This window comes from Thunnus maccoyii, chromosome 20, assembly GCF_910596095.1.
Source record: "Thunnus maccoyii chromosome 20, fThuMac1.1, whole genome shotgun sequence".
NCBI classification, from domain to species: Eukaryota; Metazoa; Chordata; class Actinopteri; order Scombriformes; family Scombridae; genus Thunnus; species Thunnus maccoyii.
Genome location: NC_056552.1, coordinates 4,813,137 through 4,836,844, shown reverse-complemented (window position 1 = coordinate 4,836,844; position 23,708 = coordinate 4,813,137). Strand labels below are relative to the sequence as shown.

Below are 23,708 nucleotides of genomic sequence, written 5' to 3'. Positions count from 1 at the left end.
TGTGTTTTCTTGTTATGATTGCGTGTTATCACAGCTCCAAATTCACAAAATGTTGCTGTCGTCATTTGAAATCATGCTATTGATACTGGATTATTTTCACAATGAACTATGTGGCTAAGCAATACATTTGAGGGCGTCATTTTCAACAGTGTTCAACATTTTTCACTATTTTCTGACCAAACAACTCATTTTATAAGAAAAAAATATCCAAATTCTCTTTCCAGCCTCTCAAATATGAATATTTTGTGGTTTCTTTAGTCTTCCATGACAGTAAACTGAATATATTTGGGTTGTAGATAAAACGAAACATTTGAGGGCCTCATCGTCAACAGTGATCAACATTTTTCATCATTTTTTGACATTTCATAGACCAAAAATGTCCAAATTCTCTTATTCCAACTTCTTAAATTTGAATATGTTTTCATGTTTATTCAAGTTTCAACCACAAGTGGACAACACAACTGACTGACTGGACTTTGACTGTGTTTTCTTGTTATGATGGCGTGATATCATAGCTCCAGCTTCACAAAATGCTGCTGCTGTCATCTGAAATCATGCTATTGATACTGGATTATTTTCAAAGTAAATATATATGGCTAAAAATATGTGCACAGTGGTGTTCTTCAGCTGTCTTTCATTCAGACCCAGAAGTGCCAATTATGGGAAATATTGATGCAACAGAATATAATCATATCTGAGACAGTCGTGCCATTCCAACTTTGTGGTAACAGTTTGGTGAAAGCCCTTGCCTGTTTCAACATTACAAGGCCTCCATGCTCAAAGCCAGTTTAAGAAGTGGTTTTCCCAGTTTGGTGTGGAAGAACTTGACTGGCTTGCTTACACAGAGCTCTAACCTCAACCCCATCCAACACTTATGGGATGAACTGGAACTGCCAGCCAGGCCTTATCACCCAGTATCTACAGATGGCCACTTCCTGTGGCTAAACAGGAACAAAACCTTAAAGGGCAGGTTCACATTTTTCAAGTCTGTCTTAAAACAACAGTCAGGTATCCATATTAACAGTGAAAGAGGTTTTCCTCGCTGTAATCATTCCTCCCGTTCATACTGGCTGTTAAAAGATCCTTCAAATGTGTTTTCAATGTAAGTGATGGAGGCCAAAATCCTCAGTGTTTCCACACAGTCATTTAAAGGTTTATCTGAAGCTTATATGAGGCTTCAGCAGTCTGAGTTAGTCATATCAAGTGGATATATGACACATTTACAGTCTTTTTAGTATCAAATTCCCTCTTTGTGTTTCCCTGTTGAGCTGTGGTGGAAGTATAGTAACAAAAAGACTTTGGCACTAAAAAGACTGTAACGTTGAAAGATATCTACTTGATTTGACTCATTTAGACGTCTGAAGCTTCATATTAGCTTCAGATAAACTTTTAAATACATTTTTGCACAGCTTGTGGATTTTGTCCTCCATCACTTCCATTATAAATGCATTATGAAGGGATCTTCTAATGGTCAGTATGAACAGGAGGAATGATTACAGCAAAAACATGTTTCAGTGTTCATTTGGGCTCCTGACTGATGTTTTAAGACAACACTCCTACAAATGACAGCACAACTACAATGATGGATGCTGGTAAATTACATCCAGAGTCTTTTATCTCTTATTGTTTGCTAGAAACAAGACAGTTTCTAAACCGAGCAGGTTTCAAGCCACTGGCGACCTCAGGCTTTCTATATAGTGTCAGGCTGTGTTTAAATATTTACCAAAGGAGTCTTTCAAGTGACCCTATTAACTCCACCTTCCTCAAACATCACCGTGCAGAATCATCAACGGAAGCGTTTCATTTGTGAAACCCACATGTGCTTAATAGGCTGTGAATTTATATGAAATGCCTGAAAAACTATGTGTGCTTGAATCATGTGATTTGATCACATGTTTCACACGTGATCTAGTCACATGTACTTTCTTTGTGAGCACAAGGCAAGGTTTCTTTATTATCATGCTATAGGTCTAGTCATGGTCTGTCGTAGAATAAGAGGCTTTTTCATCAGCTCGGTCAGTCCTGAATGCATCTTTACTGCTCTTGTAACCAACCATTCTTCTCCTGTGTGGAACAAGCTGAAGGAGACAATAAATTGAGGCCTATTTGTTTTAGAGGTCATTGTTTATTAAGATATAAAATGTCAGAAAAATTCAAGTATTCATATTGTGACAATTGTTCATTGTTTCAAGCAGCTTCTAAACCTTAAAAGGTACCAAGTAACGTGACTATCTCTAGTTTCCAGAGCATAGAGGGAACAAAAACATACTGTAATATACTAAGTTCTTTGGTTTAATATAAACTGAGGAAATCATCTTTACAAATAGAAAACTATCTTTAAAATCACATCTTGTAATATTTTATGAGAAAATTTACTAATCTCAAATTCTCACCATCAACACTCGCTATCCAACTTTCACGCAGGAAAATGAATCGACAACACATTATCTATATGTAAATGCATTTTTTTTTGACCACATGGCTTAAGAACAAACAGTAAATAATCATGTGCAAGCAACAACAACAACAAAAGAAAAACAACAAAAATGTCTCATTCTCGTAGTTCCAGCTTGCCCTCTCTGACCCTCCACCTCCAGCGCTGACATCTGTCCGGAGCAGGAACACAGCGGAGCCACAGACAAGACTCTTTGATCTCTTGTTCAAAGGGCACCGTCTTCCTGTCCAGGGTCTCCAAAGTAAAGGCTTTCCCTGAGATCTGAATGACAGATGGGATGATTCATGTGGATGATGTATCAGGGCTGAGTATCAAACCTAAATATTTCTTTTGGTTCCAATCAAAATGTGTCGAACGTTGGCATCGAACATCTGGAGTCTTATCTTATTTACTTATTATTTAATCATGATCCTGATTTAAATTAAACTATTTCCAATTTTAGACTATTTTATTTAGGCAAAGCACAACATTTAACATTCAAGAAGTTTGTTTTTTTGAGTTTTGTAGAGAATTATGTTCATATTTTTCAAACTCATCAGTATCAGAACTCAGGTGTTGTATCGACAATAATACTGAAAAGTTTCAATCAATGCCCAGCTTTACATGTTAGTCAGACACATACTGTTGAATGCTAGAATGGTGCAATATTAACATCCCTTTAACAAGCTGTGGGATCAATACAAAGATCCAGCTGTGAAGAACAAACTCTACAAAATCAACTTATTGTACGGTAAAGAGAGCCAAAACGAAGACGGACCTTCTGGGTTTTGTTCCACAAAACCTCCAAGTAAAACCTCAATCAAAATCACACTGACATCTGTAACACAAATTTATGGCTGCAACTAAAGGTTATTTTCATTATTGATTAATCTGATGATTATTTTTTAAATTTAAATTGCTTGTTTTATCCAGTCCAAAAACAAAAACATCTAAGATAAAAACAAGCAGCAAATCCTCATATTTCAGAATCTACAACCAGCAAAGTTTTGGCATTTTTGTTTGAAAATGACTTAAACAATTAATTGATTATCAAAATAGTTGCCAATTCATATTCTTTTGATTTATTGATCGAGTAATCGTTGCTGCACTACGCAAAGTACTAAAATTCAGCCCATAACCTTACTCAATAGTCAGTAATTCCCTCACAGTTTATTGTGTATTTACTGGAATATTTCTGGGTTTTTTGCCTTTAACGAACACCATTTCCCACAAGCCCAAGACAGTGGAGGCTTAAATGTCACCTGCTCGACAGACTGAGGCCAGTCGAGTGGCGAGCTACGAGACAGGTAGAGCTGAACAGCGTAGATGTTTTTTAGACAACAGAAACTAGAGCTAAAAATGCCAACAAGTTAATTGTAGTTTCAAATTCTAACAGTAAATGCTGTTGTAGACCTATGAAAAAAACTCTTGATGAGAGATTGTGTGTGTGATGGGTTACTAGACAGGAAGTGACATCAGTGCTCTTTATGGATAAACTCCACATTCTGCATTTGAAGCCACCACAGTCCAGACTGAGACAAAAACATGGTCAGAAATTATCATTTGACTGTCCTACAGCGGCAGAGTCTCCCACAGTGTTTTATAGCAGAGGTGGGCTACCTCGCTTGAAACGAAAAGTCTACCGCTGCTAATATCGTTTTAAAAATGTAAGAGGAGCAGAGGCCCCGTGTCGCTGAGCCTATTGTTTCATCTACTAACTAAATTAATCATGAGACAAGATACATCAGAGTCTGGGTGGCTTAATACCTCGACTGAACAATATCCTTGAATAAACTGTGCTTGGGATGCCTGAAAACACATCTCAAACATTCAAACAAGCAATTGTGACATCAGTTAACTGTCTCTTACCTGATCACTAATTCCTATCGCAACATGTCCAACTTTGACCTGCCGGCGTTCCCGAATCCTCAGACACTCGCCCTGGACGTTCTCTATCCAGATGTCAACACCTGCAAGTGTCAGAGCAGTAAAAAAAAAAATGATGCCAACAGCAAGTCAACCTTATAACTTAGCGATAGATAGATTCCTGCCGTTTTACCTTCAAAGCAGTATGAGGAGGGCTGATTGGCTGAGGCCAACCACTCCAAGTGTCCATCTGTGTGACTGTTGCAGGAGGAAAAGACTCCAGAGCTGAGGTCATCAGACGAACGATCGGACTCCTTCAAAAAAAAAAATGGGAAAGAAACATTAGTTTTGCACAGTTTTAATTTTACGTAAGAGAAGTTTCATCTTTAGATGCACACCTTGTCTGAGTCATCGATCTGCGATGAGTCCGAAGAGCTGAAACAGGACGGAGGGTCGTCTCGAGGTTCAGGGGAGGGGGCCTGGATTGTGGTGCCAAGAGCTACACCTAAAGACAATGTTAACAGTTAGCATTTTGAGTTATGTTTCCCTTCCCATTCAAATGACTATATCAGTGTTTTTCCTTCATGTTTTAGTGCATTTACTACAAGTCATGTTTACTTTCATCACATTTATCACAATAAATATGATTTTCACGGTAATGAAATCAGCTATTCTTCATTACAGCCACCTTATCAGTTTGTGAGATGCAGTATCCTGATGACATTTGTTTGCAGCAGATGAAATGAAATGATTCTGGACAACAAACTGGTAAACAGGAGTGTTTTACCCACGCCGAGCTGTCCTCATGACGCAGAGCTTTACTGACTCACCGTCTCTGATGTATTCCAGCTCCGGTTCTGATCCCCCCGAACTGTTATTTGTCTGTCGGGCTTTTTGCAGCAAAGGGAAAAGGCCTCGCAGAGCACGGAGGTACTCTGTAGACACGGAAGAGTCCCACTCCTTCTCCTCCTTCTCCTCCTCCTCCTCCTCTTCATCATCTTCCTCCTCTTCCCAATCCCCCTCATAGTCCCTGTCATTTTTCAGCCACTTCTCCTGAATATATTCCTCCTCTCCCATATAGATGTCCACTTCCGAATCCGACCCAGTGTCCCAGTCATTTTCATCTGCGATGTAATCATCCCGCAGTGATTTTGGCTGGGATTCCCACTCTCTACTCAGCGAATCCGTCTCCACTTCTTGGTCTGAGTCACCGTCCTCCAGGTCATCGCTGTCCTCGTCCACCGCCGTGGTTCTCCAGGGGCTCACCCAGTACATCGTGGGAGCTGAGACGGGAGCGGGTGGTTTATTCGGGGTGACGGGGATCCCTGGTGACAAAGAACGGGGGGTGTCTTCAGTCTTGCTGTGATACAGTTTCTCACAGGCGGTTTCGACGGACCAGGGACTCAGACCTCCAACTGTGCAGCAAAAAAATGGAGCAAAACATTCATTTTCAGTGTCACTTGAGATTAAAGTCCAACTGAAATCACATTTAGCTACCAGTTTTTGTGGTCAAAAATGATGCCAATGTGGTTGTAAATGTATTGTTAATGGTTTTGTATTATTAAAAGGAAGAAAATAAGTTTTGGGGAAACAGAAATGCTCCTTTTTGTCTCAGCAGGGTGTTTGAGTTAGACAAACTTGTGCTGTAGCTACATGTCATGGGCAGACAGTGTGTTGTTAGCAAACCAGCATCTAACTGGACCAGAGTACGGTGCACTTTTCCCCAGTGAATGTTTGTTTGTTTGTGGCTCATTCAACAAGCTAAGCTGCAGGACAAGACGTGTGTGTTCGTGATTGTAAGTTAGATAAGAAGGAGACTTTAGCAGGAAAGCTAATGTGGGTTGTTTAGAGTCTGTGGATCTTGTATAACAGGATGCTATCAGGCTCAGTGCGACTGTCTGCTCTGACCAGACAGTCTAGATAGAAGGACGTGTTATCACTTTATGCGAGATTTGATTGACTGTATCAAAATAAGGACTCCAGCTACACAGAATTGTATTCTGTCAAATCAATGGAAAAATTAGGGGGCGCCAATATAAATTTCTCCCTTTTGGTTTCAGATTTCAGAACACAAGACAAGTGACTGATATGTGTGCTGTGGCAGATAAAAAATGCAAATTAATTTTGGTTAGATTTTACAGGTTTTTAGTTGACAAATAATTATATTCTAAGATGATTCTTTATTGTTAAGTGCTTCGACCTGCTCTGAGGGCCTTGGTGGTTTTCTTCCTGAGCTCCTTTGCCGATGCTCGTCTGTCGGGGTCCTTCTGGAGTCCGGCCCTGAACACTTTGGCTGTGAAATTGTTACAGTTGGACGGCACCTCCCACAGCGGTGGAGGCTCGTTGACAATCTGACACACAGATGACAAGAAATGTGAATCAATCTTTTTTCCAATTCAGGGTGAAAATATCTGATTTTTACCAGTAACGATAAAAGAAGAGACTCTGACCTGGAGACACAGTGGATGGGAATAGTAACGTATCCATGGGTGGCATCCGTTGAGCATGTGCAGTAGCATACAACAGCTGCTCCACACGTCGGCCTTGGCACACAGTTGGTCCCCTCGTGCCACCTCAGGAGCCATGTGGGTCTCTGTGCCGGGGAAGGCAGCTCCTACATGGACAAACAGTAAATTAATTATGATCTCTCTCTTTTATCTCTTTATTACCTTTTATTCTCCCTCATTGATCATGCTTCTGTTGTGTTTATACATTGCCTTTTTTGTTGTTGTTGTTGTTATTGTCGTTGTTGTAATGTGGCTTTAACCATTAGCTTGCACTATTGTATTGTCCATAATGTATAAAGTTGAGGTATAAAGGGGAATTCCACCAATTTTACACATGAAAATCAGTTTACTTGTCATTAGAAGGACTACTCAGCCTGTTAAAACAGCTGCATAATGTCTGTGGCTCTGGAGGAGATTTGTCAAGTCAGGAAAAATAACTCTGATGATGTCATGAAGATGTCATCAGGGTTTTCTTGGTTTGGGCTTGACTGTATTAAAAAAATAAAGTCTAAGTTACTAACCAAAGATGTTGTTGGCTTCAAAGATGTGGGTGTTTATAAGGAAAGTAGGGTGTAATAAAAGATGCTATTGAGTTGCATTGTGTGAATTGTAGGATTCAGCATTTTTGGAGCTTGACCTGTATCAGGGACTAAAGCTGGATTTATACTTTTGCATTAAGGGCTTATGCCGTACTTAAGGCGGTTAGGTGATCTCTCCCTTTTGCCTACCTACGATACCCCACGGGGACCACAAGAACCGTGATTAGTCAGCTTGGCTGCTTGTGTTTTGTCCTAAAAGTTTCTAATGCTGGTAAAGATTGTTCAGAGATAGAAGACAAGACGAAGCTTGATTTCTTGTGCCTAACCGAAACCTGACATAAACCAGGAGACTACTCTGTGCTTAATGAGGCCTGCCCTCCTGGCTAGTTACATGGAAAAAGGCCTGCAGCTCCGGCCGTGGTGGTGGTTTAGCAATCATACACCAGGCTGAACTGAAACTGTCTCCCCTGCCAATGCCTGATCTTTTTTCTATGGAATGCCTTGCTCCAAAATGTAAACCTCCCTTTCCTCCCTGAGATACACGACCTCCTCACTTCAGTCTGCTCCAACATGTCAACCAACATTGTCATTGTTGGTGATATGAATATACATGTTGACAACCCTTCTGGTCATTTTGCAGTGGAGTTCCTGAGACTGATTGAGTGTCTTGGCCTAAAGCAGCATGTTGATGACCCTACTCACACCAGGGGGGCAAACACTTGACCTCGTCACCACTAACTCAACCTCCATCAATAACCTACAAGTCTATGATATGGGTATGTCCGACCACAAGATTAATGGATTTGACATTCTTGTCTCCCTCTACTAAACCTAAGCGTCAAATGCTTTTTTTCAGAACTGGACAAGCATCAATCCAGCCATCATGACTACGGACCTCCAGCACATCACCTGCCCAGCTTCTGCATCAGTAGATGACCTAGTGGCCCTCAGTGTCTTTCATCTTCATGCCCCTGTCATGACACATGAGGTCAATATTCCACGCTCTGCTCCCTGGTTCACTCATGACCTGCAGAAAATAAAAACAGCTGGACGTGTCCTGGAACAACGCTTTAGACGCTCTGAGCTCGCTGTCCATAAACTGGCCGTCCGTGAACATCAAAGGACAAAGTCCCTTAAAGATGCTCGATCACATTTCTTCTCCAACCTCATTAATAACAATCATGGCAACCCAAAGCATCTTTTTTTCCACCATAAATATTCTTTTTCAGATCTAAGGTCAACAACATCCGCTCTCTGATGTCCAGCTCTTCCTCTCTGCCTCCTCCTGTCATCGACCCTCTGTCAAGGAGCTCGTCGTCTCTACTCCATTTTACTGGTGCCAGGCAGAGCCACATTAAGGAAATCCTCAGGAAGATTATTAACTGTACTTCAATTTCACACTGCACTAGGTCCTGAGACTATTTGGTCATTGAAAATCAACACACTAGCACTGAGACTGAGAAACTGGCTTTTAAATATTACTCTTCACACAAGTGGAACAACTTGCAGAAAATAGCAAAATTAGACGAGCTAATCCCGCTTAATCATTTTAAATCTCTTTTAGCTGACACAGGGCGGTGTGAATGCACGTCTTTTAATTGAGCTTTAACTTTTATGTGCATGTATTGCTTTTATTGCCTAAATATGTTTCATGTTATCTGTTTTTATACATCTCTTTTATTGTTTCTTATATCTTATGTTGCTTATTGCTTATCTGTCCATATTTGATTTTTATATTTGCCGATTAGTTCTTATATTTTATAATTGACGCACTGACAATGCAATTGTCAGTGCGTCCTTGAAAAACAGAGCTTGTCTCAGTGGCGTACACTGTATAAATAAAGGTTTGAATGAATGTATGAAAAAGAAGAAACTCTGAACTTGTGCCCTGGACCCCATTCCCACAGCTCTGCTCAAATCATACATCCCCATTCTCAGTCTCCTGATCACCCAAACTGTCAATCTCTCCCTTGAAACTGGTAGTGCTCCACCTCCCCTCAAGAAGCCCACCCTGGACCCAGAAGTTCTTGCCAGCTACAGACCTATCTCCAACCTCCCTTTCCTGTCAAAAGTGTCAGAGTAGGTGGTTGCTTCTTACCGTCAGGACCACCTTAAACACAGCAACCTATCCACCTCCACACCACCATTGGACTGTCAGACTTCAGTGGTTTCAGTCCTACCTTTCCAGTAGGACTGAGTATGTCTCATTGGGAGGATGCAGGTCCAGATCGCTACTTATCACATGTGGTATTCTGCAAGGGTGCCCCACCCTGTTTACCCTCCACATGCTCCCTTTGGACGTGTCATCAGCAGACTGGAATGTCTTTTCATTGCTACGCTGATGATACCCATCAAAACCGCCCCAAGCCCTTCTGCAGGCATGTCACGCCTCAGCACCTGTCTTGAGGAGATAACGGCCTGGATGAGCAAAAATTTCCTCCAGTTAAACAGCCAGGACCTCCCTCTTTCCTCCTTAGTCACTAATCTGGGTGTTAGGTTTGACCCTCAGCTGACCTTTGATGACCATATAAGACATCTATGCAAAACCTCTCTCTACCATCTCAAAAATATTTCTAAACTCTGCCCCTCTCTAACCCTGTCAGATGCAGAGAAACTTGTTCGTGTCATTATCTCCTCAAGACTGGACTATTGCAACGTGCTCTTCACAGGGATCCCTGGCAGGAGCATCCAGAGGCTCCAGTACATTCATAACAGCGCTGCCAGGATCCTGATGAGACTGCGAAAACACAACCACCAATTCTGTTTTCATTGCCTGTCTCCTTCAGGATTGACTTCAAAGTCCTGCTACTCACATACAAATCCATCACTTGACATGTGCCTCCCTACCTACAGGAACTGCTCACACCACAAACCTCCACCCACACCTTCAGATCTGCCAACAGCTTGCTTGCTCCTCCAGTACTAAGCTTTGCACCATGGGGGATCGAGCCTTCTGCTCTGCTGCACCACACTTGTGGAACAGCCTTCCTGAACCATCTGAGGGCAGCACAGACCCTAGTCTATTTTAAAAAAGGCCTAAAAACCTTTTTATCCAGGGAGGCTTTTTCATCTGAACTCTTATTACTATTTTCTTTATGTTGTGTTCTGTAGTACTTTGGGTTTCACTATGAATGAAAAGTGAGCTACAAATGAAATGTATCACTATTATTTTATTATTTATCTTTTCCTTTTCAGTAACACACATCAAGCAAAAACATTCCTAGAAACCCTTCTGCTCACCACAATGCCTGCTCTCTATCACAGAGAATGAAAAGCATAAAAAAAGCAACCCATATATGTTAATCCTTCCCAATATATATATCAATATGATGATACAATTGTTTTACTTGTGTCTGCTACATTTACTTATCTATTTAGATTTCTCTGTAATGCACTTTGGTGAACACGTTTTTAAATGTGCTCTATAAATAAATTTGACTTGACTTGTATCACAAAGTGAATGAAAGAAGGTAAACTTCCTGTTACATGGGGAATATAATTAAAACATGATACAACCTGATCACATACAGTATTATATCCCCTTGTGTCAAGCTTAGATCTAGCTTAAAAGTCAGGCTATCTTGGCCTCTGGTGCATCAATTTTTGCCATTATTTTTTTTAAAAATAAGCTTTTGGGAGTCTTTATGAAAGTGCAATACTTAATCAATGGGGTTCTCTTTAAGTTCATCTTGTTTTTGGAGTCAATGTAAGTTAGTTTTGATAAGATCATCAGTCAAACACATAAATGCAAAATGTACCACCAACACTCAAGATGTCAAAATGACTTAAAGACTACATGCTGAAGTCATTTCCTGTGCTCTGTCAGCGTGTTCACCTTCAACTCTTTCGTTATTATCATGGATTTGCTGAAGAACAAGATAATATGAAAATCCGGGTGGCAAAAACCAACCGATGTCAGCTGCTTATTTCTCTCAGTAGGAGTGGAACTATTGTGGTAGAAGACTCTTTCTCTTCTTTTGTGTTTCTTTATTAAATAATTCCAATATGTGACCAATAACTATCAAGTGAATTATTGTGTTTTACCACAGTGATACAAAAATTCAGTTTTTGACACAATTTATTGCTGACTTCTGTAGAATTTACTTACCCCTGAAGGCCTTCGTGCTCCATCCATTGTCATCTAATGTCTCTGAGAGACCAAAGTCACAGAGGAATGTGTCTCTGCAGTCTGCAGACAGCAGCACATTGTCAACTGGAATAAAATCAACACACAGGATTTAGAGAGACAGCTTGTTTTCATTTGGTGCTCATTATGAAACAGTTGACTGAGAAATGAGGAGGCTGTCAGAGGCTGTCAGAGTGATGGGTACACAGGAGGCCAAAGCTCCTGAACAGCCATCCTGAGGCTGCACAAGGTAACATCTCCAAAAATAAAGCATGCACACACTTTTTTTCCACCTCTTTGTGAAGATCTAATATGATGAGACTGGTTAATTTGATGGTTGTTGACTGAAAGAAACCTGCTCGCAGCGAGCTCAGAGGACAATGGAGGGGCCTAATTTGAGCGAGCCCCTTCCTACTCAATCCTCTCAGCGGGGATTACTGAGGGTTTAGGGGTGAGGTGTCAGTTTAGGATTATGGACTATCACTGCGAATGTCTGCTGACAACCAGTAGCTAGAGGCTTTACTAGGCTCCCTCCCTCCCTGTAAGTATTGCTGATAATATCAAATTCACTATCACGACAATGAGAGATGGGACACGGTGGGGTCTCACAACTAACCAAACAAGGTAAAGTTGGAGTCCATAGCCTGTATGTACATATATCACACAACATATGAGTATATGAATATATTAGTATATATAAGATATGAGTACATTTTTAAAAAATCTATGATACACTATAAAAATACAAGACGGCTCTAAAATGTAGAGAAAACACAGTGAATGACCTTTTGTTTGTAAAATATTCCATATAAAATACATAAAAAAAAATACTCCATTGCAATGAAAGGTCGTTCATTCAAAAGTACAGAGGTATTATCAGCACATAGTAGTAAATATTTACTATGAATACTTTCCCTTTGAAGAGTGTTATATCACTATTTATATATAATATTAATGGATTATTATTATTATTGATACATTAACATGTAAGCAGCATTTTAATATTGTGGCTGCTCAAGGAGGAGATAACCATAACAAGTTTATATACTGGGGAGTTAAATGCATCATAAGAAGATAAGCTATAAGTTCATTGGAAAGGAAGTATGAATCAGCATTAAAAGGAAATATTCAAGTTAAGTTCCTGAAAACTTAAAGCTGCATTAATTACATGTTGTTGTTTTTTTGCCATTTGAGAGCAGCGCAACAAGCTAAATTATCACATTATAAAGTTGATATGGTGAATGTGTTAGCAACATTAACAACATTAGCATTCATTTAGAGTCACGTTTCGAGCCACCTGATAAAGTAGTGGAGTAGAAGTAAAATGTGGCTCCTTTCAGCCCTCTGGGAGAAATATTTGGCTCTTTAGCTGCTAAATGCTTCACTATGTTCACCAGCTATTTGCTAACTGTGTCTGTCTCTCATTTCTTGCTGAGCAGGTAGTGTACAGTGGGGTTTTTCAGAGCTTTGTTGCAGAGAACAGCTTCCTGCTACTGCTGGAAATTAGGTTGATGAGAGCTGTGAGAGACAATCAAAACATTGAGCTGAAAGATGCTAAAATGCTCCGTAAAGCTGAGGGGAACTGCAGAGTTGGCTGATAATTCTCTGAGGTTACTTCACTACTCCATCCTTTCACATTACAAATACTCATTTGATCCATTATTGACATAAAAATATTGATTAGGGCAGCTTTAAGTACAGGACTTGAGTAAATGTTCCCACCACTGCTTTTATTTGCCTCACCAGAGATGCCGTTTTGTATTAGAATTAAACGCTTAGATTTAATCTTCTGTTCTAAACCATGATCCTACCTTTGACATCCAGGTGCAGGACCTTTCTGTGGTGCAGGTGTTCCAGCGCCCCCAGTGTCTGATGAAGGTAGTGCAGGGCCAAATCCTCAGGTAGGGTTTTCATCTCTTTTAAGAGCTGGGCCAAACAAGCTGAAGTGGTTCGGACATGTGCGGTTACATTATAAGACTATTCGAACTACACATTTACATTTCGTTACATTCTCATTATAATAGAGTATTTGTGTTATTGTTGACTTTACCTGGTTTCAAGTCCATGAAGAGCATAACGTTCAGCCCCTCCCTCACAGCCCCGAAGAGCTCCACAACATGAGGAGAGTTCAGAGTGCTCCACGTGTTCACCTCCTCTCTGCTAAAATGACTCAGTGGAATCTGAGATAAGTGGACATCGATGAGCTCACAAAACATTTCAGCAATTTTTAACTTGATCATCATTTCTAATCTCGATCTATAAGGGGAATATTGTTTAGAAAGCTTTGGGTGGTGCGTATCTGGATTTTAAGTGACTCATTCTTTCTTGGCTTACCCTCTTGGCCGCACATTTGAATCCAGTCCTTCTGTCCCGAACACAGAATACATCACCGTATGAGCCGTTCTGGATGTGGTTTTGGATGTGATATTCCTCTCCCTCCCTGTACTGAGAACTATTAGGCTGGAGTTGCTTAAGGATACAAAAGAAACACATTGAAAGCATAAATGAAAAACAGGCCGAAGGAAAAGATGGAGCAGCTAAAACATAAAATCATAAGGTCATGGCAAATGTTTCCTGTCAGTTGTCAAAGGAAAAATACCCACTGCAACCGAACGGCAGCTACCACTGCTTGAGGCTGAAGCAGATACTAATGTGTCTTAAAGTGCAATTCCACCGACAGCCACTAGATGCTCCAACAGACTTCCATTCAAAAAGTATCAACGTCTCTCTACAAATACTCATTTTTTTTCAAGAGTCATTATGGTCTCAATCTCTAAATTCAGATCATCTAATAAGTGTGCTGGTGCTCAATTTGGAAATTATTGCTCTGTTAATAAGAGTTGAATAGTAGCTTTGATGTCTGCCGTATGGGTGTTGATTGACAGCTGTGATTGACGGCTGGCTCACCTGCTGCTCTCCCCGGCTCTGGGATTCGCACTGAGCCAGACTGTTGTCACAATATTTCACTAAGTTTAATGTAACTTGATTATGATACGTGCCGTGTTAGCACAATTTAGCTAAAGTAGCTAACATTAGCCCAACAAATAGGCAACTGTTAGTTAACATGTTCACCATAACAACTAATAAGATAACTGATAAGACAAGGTTGTGTTTACAGCTTGTTTGGCTGCCCCATAAGTGACCAAAAAGTCCTTTATTTTATGAAACTTTTTTTTTTACTTCTATTCCACTACATTTATTGTACCTTTTACTCCACTACTTTAATCTAATGATTGGTTGCATTATGGGCTTTTGGGAGCTTGACACAGGACTAAAAATCAAGATATCTTTGCCTCTGCTGCTTCGATTTAGACCATTCTTATTTTAATATGTCTCTTGTGAATCCCCCAACTTTGAGGAAGTGCAACACAGAATTGCTGGAGTACGCCTTTAAGTAAAGAAACATGTGACTTCTTTGACCTCTGTTGTGACATGAATGATTGGGGCTAGAAGTGTGTGCCTGAAACTTATTAAATGCAGTGTTTGGTGTTTACTTATTATAGTTTTACGGCATATGTTGGCATGTTAGTATCAGCAAAGTTGTGAGTGAAGATAAGCTAAATGTAAATGTCTTACATGATGAAATATGAGTCCTTCATTGACAGGTACACTTTGTTTCCAGTCATTCAGAGTCTGTTTTTTCAAATCTTCGAAAAAAGGTGAAACAAAGAGTTTTGGCATCCGCATCACTCTTCCTCTCAGGCCGTCCAAAACTGTGTCAATATCGCTCACGTCAGCAAGACTAAACACACACGGAGATGTATTTACAGTGAGCAAGGGAGTGTATGTGGAGTCTGAATTTCCCAACAGGCTTTGTGCACACCCTGAAGCCCTTGTGGAACCACTGGAGAAGTCAGAGTCCCACTGACCGTGGGAGGATGAGGAGTTAAAACCGGACACTCCCATCAAGTCAAAGGTCAGATTTGACACGCTGGCTTCAACTATAAACCTGTCTCGCACTTGTATGTCATCCTCTCCGCAGTAAGAAGAGTCTGACTCACTTTCATGAGTGTAAATAGATTCGGCACAGTCAGAGTCTGAGTCTCCTCTGTCATCAGTGCTGGATGTGTCCTCTGTGTCTATTGATCTGTGCTGGTCCTCTGATAGTGACACATCCTCTAATCCCCTGACACAGTCACACACATCTGCACTGCTGTGACCTTCATACACACAGGAGTGCGGGTCTGCACGGCTGCGAGGGTGTGAGACTGAGTCAGTAAACTGAGGAGGCGGCGGTATGATTTCAGTAGATGATGTCATCTCTCTGTCTGCTGATCTCAACCAATCAATCTCCTGCACCCACAGGCCCCTGATGATCGGAGGTTCTTCCCCTTCCACCTCGCTTTGTCGTGTCTTAATTTTCCTGCGCTGTTTCCTCTGCAGGTGGTAGTGCGGGAGTTTGGTGGCGCCGTCGAAGTCCTCGTCTTCTGTGTCACTCGTGAGTGCAGTTTCCTTGCTGAGAGGCCTGCAAATGAGATGATATATGATGTGTTTTCCAATTATTCTGATGGGATAAGGTTTTTTTGTGAAAACATGTGCAGTCGATGTCTTGTAACCCTGTGTCAGATCCATTGTGAGGTGTGTGTGTGCGAGTAAAAGTGCCTTTTTTGATACTACCACAGGGAATCACTAAAGTCAGAATTTTTTAAGGCCTACACAGGACGTACTTTGGGTCTGAGGCTGCTGTGGGTTTGACTTCTTAGTTCTAATAAAGGAAAATCTTAAAGCTACATCATACAATGATATTTTAAACAATAGTGTGATACCAACAGTTTGTGTTTGTCCCTTTCCTGTTTCAACGTGACAACGCATCTGTACACAAAACCAGCTCCATAAAGAAATGGTTTTCCCAGTTTGGCGTGGAAGAACTTGGCTCGTCTGCACAGAGGCCTGATCTCAACCCTTATCCAACACCTTTGACATGAACTGGAACATCGACTACAAGCCGACCTTATCTCCCAACATCAGTGTTGGACCTCACTAAAGCTCTTGTGGCTGAATGGGAGCAAATCCACTGCAGCCCAGTTCCAACATCTGGTGGAAAGTCAGCAAATTGGTTTTGACAGAGCTAATATGGTCCAGATTATGTTTTCTAGTAACATAATGAGGGAATGTTGTAAAGAAACATATCTGACAAGTTGCAAATATGCTCATACAGAAGGTTAAATGTTCACTGACAACGCATTTGTTTCCCATCTGACCTTGTAGTACAATATCCGCTGACAGTAACGACAGCATTGTCAAACTTTTTTATTGTCGTGTATTGTTAGGTTTAGATCCTGGTGAGGAAAGATCATATCATCATCAGAAAAAGTCTGCAGTGAATTTAAGCACAAGACTCACACACACACACGAAAAGTGTTTATTAACATCTAACTGAAACCACAATCTTTTATTAACCTTAACCAAAGTGCTTTTGCTGCCTAATCCTAAACTAAACACATATGGAACTGGTATTTCTTCTCTCGTGTCAAATTTGTTAATAATCCAGGCAGCCAGTAAAACAGTAATATCAGTTTTTGTGGTGGATTTTATAGCAGCAGATTGGTCTTGGACTGACATATCCAACAATCACATATTGGTGTAAAGTTAAGGTGTCCACATACTTATGGCCATGTTGTATGTACTATAGTATTTAGTGTGTATATTGTGAAGTACCTGTTCTTTTTAAGCAGCTGGGATCTCGAGTACGGGCACTCTGTGTTGGAAGGGGTGAACTCCTGAAAGTCTTCTCCTGTGACAGAGATAGCGACATCTTATTAACAGAGTTTTAATTCAAAAATATGAGTCAGTTCATCAATCAACAGCCTGACGCTACTGACAGGAGGTTGTATTTGGTGCTTGAATTTTCTTGGTAGGTTTACAAAAATCTGGGCTATCAGCAGCTATCATAATGGTACAATTATTCCCCAAATTCTTTCTTAAGTAAGACTGTTCAGTTGTGAATATTAATGATCTTTGGTATCTCCGCAGGAAGGAAACACAATGATTCAATTCCTTGTCTTTTATCCTGCAGGGTTTATTATTGTTAAAATAAGGAATGTGGATAAGTTTTTCATTACTGGCTGTTTTCTAAAAGGTTCAGTCAGCGTATTTAAATTAATGACACATTGTGCATTACTGTGTTCACAAAGCATATCGCCGCTGTTTGATAAAAACTGTGTTTTCCTTCTTTTATGAACTCGGAAAACAGTCTTCTTTGAAATTTTTAACTTGCATGAACTTTTGACTTAATTTAGCAGATTTTGGGCAGATTTCAGCAGAGGTTTGCAGACTTGAGTGGAGAGAAGGTGAAAATCCAAACATTATGAAAACTTGAGATAAAGGATTTTCTTAAAGTGTCAAACATCCATCATGCCATGTATAGTTTAGATAATCTCAGTGGGAAATTAACCCTCTATGCCCACTATTAGAGTAGAAGAACCCCAGCAATGACCCACATAGACCCACAGTCTTACTCTGAGCCTGTGCCACTATGGAGACGCATGCGTTCTCCTCAGACACTTCCTGCCCCGCTATGACCACATGCTTGGCAGTGCCGTGCTGCATCACTCGACTCAGATGGGGGGTGATAGCTTGGACCAGCGACTCCTTTTCCTCCTCGCACGCTTGGCTGTCGTCCTCCTTGCCAACAAACGAGAGCTCAGATCCCCCGGTCACGATGACAAACGGAGCGTTGGAGTTGAACATCCGAGGAATGGCCATTTCTCTGTCACTGTAGCTGTGCATTGACATTATGAGAGCTGAAGAAAAAAAACCCCCCACAGATCTAAAAGGATTCACATCAGTACAGACATACTACCACATAACTTCTGGTGATGTTTTTGGGTCAGTCATGTCCTATTTCAAGCTCTGAAAGTGGAAATCATGACCAAAATTTTTCAAACAAAAATATTGCAGGACAAGAGTAATATGTATAGGCATGAATTTGTTTCATCAATAATTTTAGTCATTAATTAGAGTTAATTTTGGTGCCACTTACTTTAAAACAATCTGTAACACCAAGAGAGATGAAAAAGGCAAGTAATTATATTATATTATATATTATATATATTATACATTATGGTGATAAATTGTTTGTTTTGGTCATTATTTTAGAAGGTGTGTGATCAAGTGTGGTTTGAGTCACCTCAACCTATGGGTTGGGACCCCTGATGGGGTCACAAGATAAATCTTAGGTGTCGAAAGATGATTAACAAGTTAAGAAAGAAAAAAAAGTAACAACTATACTTCCACAACAGAAAATTATGTTGATTATTTTTGCCATTTTGTGGATTAATGGATAGATTTACCTGTTCAGGCTCTGAGAAGGGAACATGACTGTTTGGTTGAACTGTGTAAAACTCTTAAACATATGCAACCTGTGATCTCGAGTGAGAAATCGGGAACTACTACATTAGAGGTATCGGTCTGTAAAACTCGCCTCATCCTGCCTTCAAGGGTAAGGTTGGCAATTTTCTATATTTTTCTTATTGTCAACAAATCTCATGTGCAGAGCCAAACCAGCAATGAACTGATCTACTTACAAGTATTGTGTGTGTGTATCTAACACCTGATATATCTTATTCCTCTGTGCTGTAGGCATCCATTGTTGTCCAAAACCTATTAAAAACATATAGTCTTTGGAGCCGTTCCTAAACAAACTACCATAACGGTGCAGCGGCTCTTATAATACATCCTGATAATACATCCATGGTTGCACCCCAGAGACACAGAGGCATTTTTCACATTACATCCCTAATTCGGATAGTTAGAGATAAGGTTGAAAATCAGCCTTTAAGAAGCTGCGACAGCTCTAAACCCTAGAGTATTTTAACTGTGGTTACAATAAATTCTAGGTGTGATCATTTTAGAAACGTTCAGGCATCAAACTGACCCCATAATAGAAACCACCCATGTCAGTTCAACTATAGTAAAACAGTAAATAGGTAATTGGCAAGCATCTTAATGTGGTGGCATTTGCCGTGGCCGGGTGTGAATGAACAGACACCACTAGTGAGCCTGGCAAAGTGAGTATAAATAGCATGCAGAGATTTGGCACGCTGAGAACTAGCCGCATGCCTTCCACTGGGCCGGCCAGCTGTCAGAGTCTCTCTTCCTCAGCGCTCGCCATGTCGACAGCGAACACTGAGGGATCAAAACACAGACACTTCCCACACAGAAAGACAGCACTTGTCCTGAAATCCTCACACACAGAGCCTGTGAGCAGAGGAGATAGCGTATCTGAAGTACTTCTGTTTGATAATGTAAGGAGTTTATGTGTGAACGCGTGTAGAAATCAACAGGTGTCTGTTTTTACCTGCGACTCTGTAATTTTGTTATATAATTAACCTTCATAAGGCTGTTTTGAAAGACAGTGTTGAAAACAGGTTAAATAAAGAGTTACAATGAGTTATGAACATTCCCAAAGGAAACTAACTATTTTAATATGATAATTTGAACTTACTGGTACTGAGGTGACACTCTATTTAAGGCTCAATCAGTCTCCCAGGACATGCAAAGATCTACATCTTTAACACTGGTCCCACATCCCAAACAATGACAGATCCACTCCTCCCATGGTGCACCGGCAGTTCACTTCCTGTCAGCTACGCTACTCGCTTCCCAAAAAGCCACTCTGTGAGCTGAGAGTGAGGACACCTCCAGTAAAACAAAGTCAAACTGACAGTGTGGTTTAAAGTTCCAGTTTTGGTGAAATAGTGCACAAACAGAGCACACACTACCTCAGAGGGAGAATCAGTTAGTCGATCCTTTCCTTTCCTGTCTCAGGTTCAGGTGAAATCACTGCAATGGTCCTGTAGAAAAGAGGAGAAAGAAGTTTCTGCTCCTTCCTGACTGTCTGTCTCTCTAACTGTCTGTCCGTCCTGTGTCATGTGTGTATCCGCGTCCAAGTATACCGGCTTCCTGCCCCCGCAAGCTCTGTCGATTGGTCGACCATGTGTGTGAGCTATGAGCTCTTACACCTCAGTCACCCCAGCCCACCCACACGCCCCGATCTCCACAGATACTGTACGTGCCCTCAGTGACACTTGGAGGTCTGTCTTCTCCTTCCTTGAATGTTTCACATTTTGTTTTTACTTTAAGGACCAAATTTAGATCCAAATCATCCAGTGCATAAATGTTGTTTGACATAATCAGTCAGATTTGCTTGTGACTAAATTTGCAGGAGCAAGTTTGAATGTTTTAACTATTAAACCTCTCTAAGAGTGAGTATTATAAATCTGTGTCAAGAGTATCAACAAGAGAATAAGTGTCATGTTTCTAGATTACATTAATGAATAAATTCACTCACTGGGCTAAATTAAAGTTATAATTAAGAGTATATAAATACACTTACTTTAGATATACTTGAAATATAATATAATTTACATGTTCAGATGTATTATCAACATATTCTAATTATAGAATTAATTATATACATTTTGAAATAAAACATGAGAATTTATCACAAGTGAAACATCAGTTCAGATGTAAACATTTCACATAATACAGGCACATGTGACATTTACAGATATTTGTGAAATGTAACATATAAAACATGAAAACATGAATTTCACATGTAATATCACACAGGCACAGCTGGTATTTGGATATTTCACATGTGAATTATATTTTGCATGTGAAAACATGAATTTCACATGTAATTTTTTGTAATCTTTAATTTCTTTTTATAATTCTGGTAACATTATTCACATACAGTCTAATACTAATAGTCTTATTAAGACAAGATATATTTGATTATACTTGAGTGCTAAATTAAGACAGTAACCAAGTACTTTTTAATCTTTTAATACATATTGGGAAAAAAAAATTCTACTCAAATAACATATTCAAATGTGTTATTACAATTTTATAAGTAAATACTTAGATTGTACTCAAAACAGTACTATTGTTTTGGTACTTATGTGTTATTTTTGACATACTGATATTGTACAGTGTGTTAGCAGTTAAGTATAAGTTATATTTAATAAAGTTATGATTTAATGTATTTGAATACACTCTAAATACAGGTCAACCACTACTTCAAGAAAGTGTACTTAAATACACTTAAATTGTAATAATTGTAACTTCATGGTGTCTCAAAACAGTAGTCACATGCACAGAAGTGTTAATCATTCATACATTAACTACAGTTTTAGTGTTTGTACAAAAATGGTGCACTTTAAGTACATAAATCATGTGTGCACATGCAAGTATATGTAGTATACTAAAATTATGCACAATTAAGTATACTTTTTAACAATGGATCCTCTGACTTAGATGTAAATCTTCAAAGATTCAAGCAAAAGTGTTGTTTTTTTACTTTAAGGAGCAAAATCAGATCACAAAGTGTCATCAAGTCAGATTTGATTGTGACAGATTTTGCAATAACAAATTTGCATGTTTTACCTGTTAAACATCCCAAAGAGTGAGTATTATACATCTTTGTCATCAAGTGTCATGTTTCTAGATTATATTAATGGATAAATTCATTGTGTAATCAACTTCCAGTACAGAAAAACAACAATAACATCTGCTAACATTGTTCTTTTTACATGCGGGTGATTGGCACCAACTCATCAATGCAGGCTCGTCTCCACCAAAACATTTGCTGTCCCAAATAGAGATGACTGGAATCTATACATTCCTTTGGGAATTAACAAAATACCAGAGGGGGGAGTGTTGAGAGTGCTGTGTGTGTGTGTGAGTGTGTGTGATTTGGGTCGGAGGGTCCCTCTCCCTGGCAACATCTGAATGGGATCAGTGACTGACCAATAGTGAAGCTGAGGAGAAAGTTTGCTCATACGTCAATGGGTTTTTGTCACTTCAGTCCTCTCTGCTGTTGGCAGGTCAAGTCAGCTATACATAGAACTGAAAAGCCTCACCAGGGTTGTTTGAGCCTCTTTAGGTCTCATTTACTTTACAGAAAGTTATTAATTAGTTAAACTGATAAATATGTGAATGCTGATGTGGATATCTGAAAGCTTTTAATTGGTATAAATCAACAATAAAACCAAACATATTTCTTCTATCAGTCTGTTTAAAGGAACATTTTGAGGAAAAAGGACAATGTTCTTGCTGAGAGTTCGATGAGAAAACTCTCACATTCGTCCGTTAAATATGAAGCTTGAGCCAGCAGACGATTAGCTTAGCTTAGCATAAAGACTGAAAACAGGGGGAAACAGCTAGCCTGTCACTGCACTTGGCCAAAGGATAGTTCAAACATGTAACTCCCCCATAAAACCACAACAAAACGTGTTGCTTTAGAGGTGATGATGATAGGCAGCTTTTGTTATCTTTGGACAGAGCCAGACCTGCTGTTTCCACCTGTTTCCGGTCTTTATGCTAAGCTAAGCTAACCAGCTGGTGGCTGTAGCTTATTTTTAACATAACGGACAGATACGTCTGTGCGGTGTTTATCTTCTCCACCAAGTCTGGGCAACAACAACAACAACAACAAAAATAAATTTCTCAAAATGTCAAACTATTACTTTAACATTTAAAGGGCACTGCTGATTTTACACATGAAGATCAGTTTATACATTACTCAGTTGTATAACCCTCTTTGGCTTTTAAGGAGCTTTCAAGTTGGAGAAAATGACCCTGATGATGTTAAATCTGTCTTAAAACAATAGTCAAGTGTCCTTATGAACATTGAAAAAGTTGTTGCTTGCTGTAATCATCCAAAGTTAGTCTTTTTAGTACCAAATTCCCATCTTATAGTCACTATTCCTGCAATTCAACAAGGGAACGCTGACTGAGGAAATATGACTAAAACTTTGGAAGATATTCTCTTGATTTGACTCATTTGGATGCAAGCTTCAAATAAACTTTTGAACATATTTTTGCACAAAACGAGAACTGCATTGTGTCCTCCATCACTTACATTGTTTGTGCATTATGAAGGGATCTTCTAATGGTCAGTATGAACAGGATCAAAGATTACAGCAAGAAAAACCTCTTCCAATCATGAACTGATGCTTCAACTTAACTTAGGTTTAGAGATGAGAGATTTAAAAGAGAAAACCTGCATTAAAACTGTTGTTTTGGTTTGAAAGACATGGGCGTTCATCTTGCAGGGACGGTCTAGTTAAAGCTGCTATTGAGTTGCATTATGGGAACTGTAGGATCCAGCATTTTTTTTTTACCCATTCTAGGAACTATGAGTCAGGATATCTCAGCTTCTCCTTTTTCTTTTTTTGATTTTGACCTTTCTTTTTCAAATCTGTCACATACAAATCCTCCAACTTAATTGA

At 39.7% G+C, this 23,708-nt stretch overlaps 1 protein-coding gene across 2 annotated transcripts; it reads right to left on the bottom strand.

The window, feature by feature from the left end:
• Nucleotides 1–1,667: 1,667 nt before the first annotated feature.
• Nucleotides 1,668–20,373, bottom strand: LOC121886854. 2 transcript variants are annotated; one of them, XM_042397189.1, is made up of 15 exons: nucleotides 20,196–20,373; nucleotides 17,931–18,215; nucleotides 17,131–17,206; nucleotides 15,049–15,937; nucleotides 13,807–13,941; nucleotides 13,523–13,652; nucleotides 13,284–13,412; nucleotides 11,455–11,559; nucleotides 6,751–6,914; nucleotides 6,501–6,651; nucleotides 5,131–5,715; nucleotides 4,699–4,805; nucleotides 4,494–4,614; nucleotides 4,304–4,404; nucleotides 1,668–2,716 (listed from the first exon to the last, which is right to left on the bottom strand). In XM_042397189.1, the coding sequence occupies exons 2-15, from the start codon at nucleotides 18,205–18,207 to the stop codon at nucleotides 2,552–2,554; spliced, it is 3,135 nt and encodes a 1,044-aa protein (XP_042253123.1). In that variant the 5' UTR covers nucleotides 18,208–18,215; nucleotides 20,196–20,373; the 3' UTR covers nucleotides 1,668–2,551. The 2 variants fall into 2 exon arrangements, with proteins under 2 accessions (XP_042253123.1, XP_042253124.1); XM_042397190.1 differs by lacking the exon at nucleotides 20,196–20,373 and adding an exon at nucleotides 19,919–19,954.
• Nucleotides 20,374–23,708: the final 3,335 nt, after the last annotated feature.

Excerpts from the sequence above, each read along its gene's own strand:
- LOC121886854 (XM_042397189.1), bottom strand. The coding sequence starts at position 18,207 with ATGTCAATGCACAGCTACAGTGACAGAGAAATGGCCATTCCTCGGATG. Across the intron at positions 11,560-13,283 it reads CCTGCACCTGGATGTCAAAG|TTGACAATGTGCTGCTGTCT; the intron begins GTAGGATCATGG and ends ATTTTATTCCAG. Across the intron at positions 5,716-6,500 it reads CACCAAGGCCCTCAGAGCAG|TTGGAGGTCTGAGTCCCTGG; the intron begins GTCGAAGCACTT and ends TTTGCTGCACAG.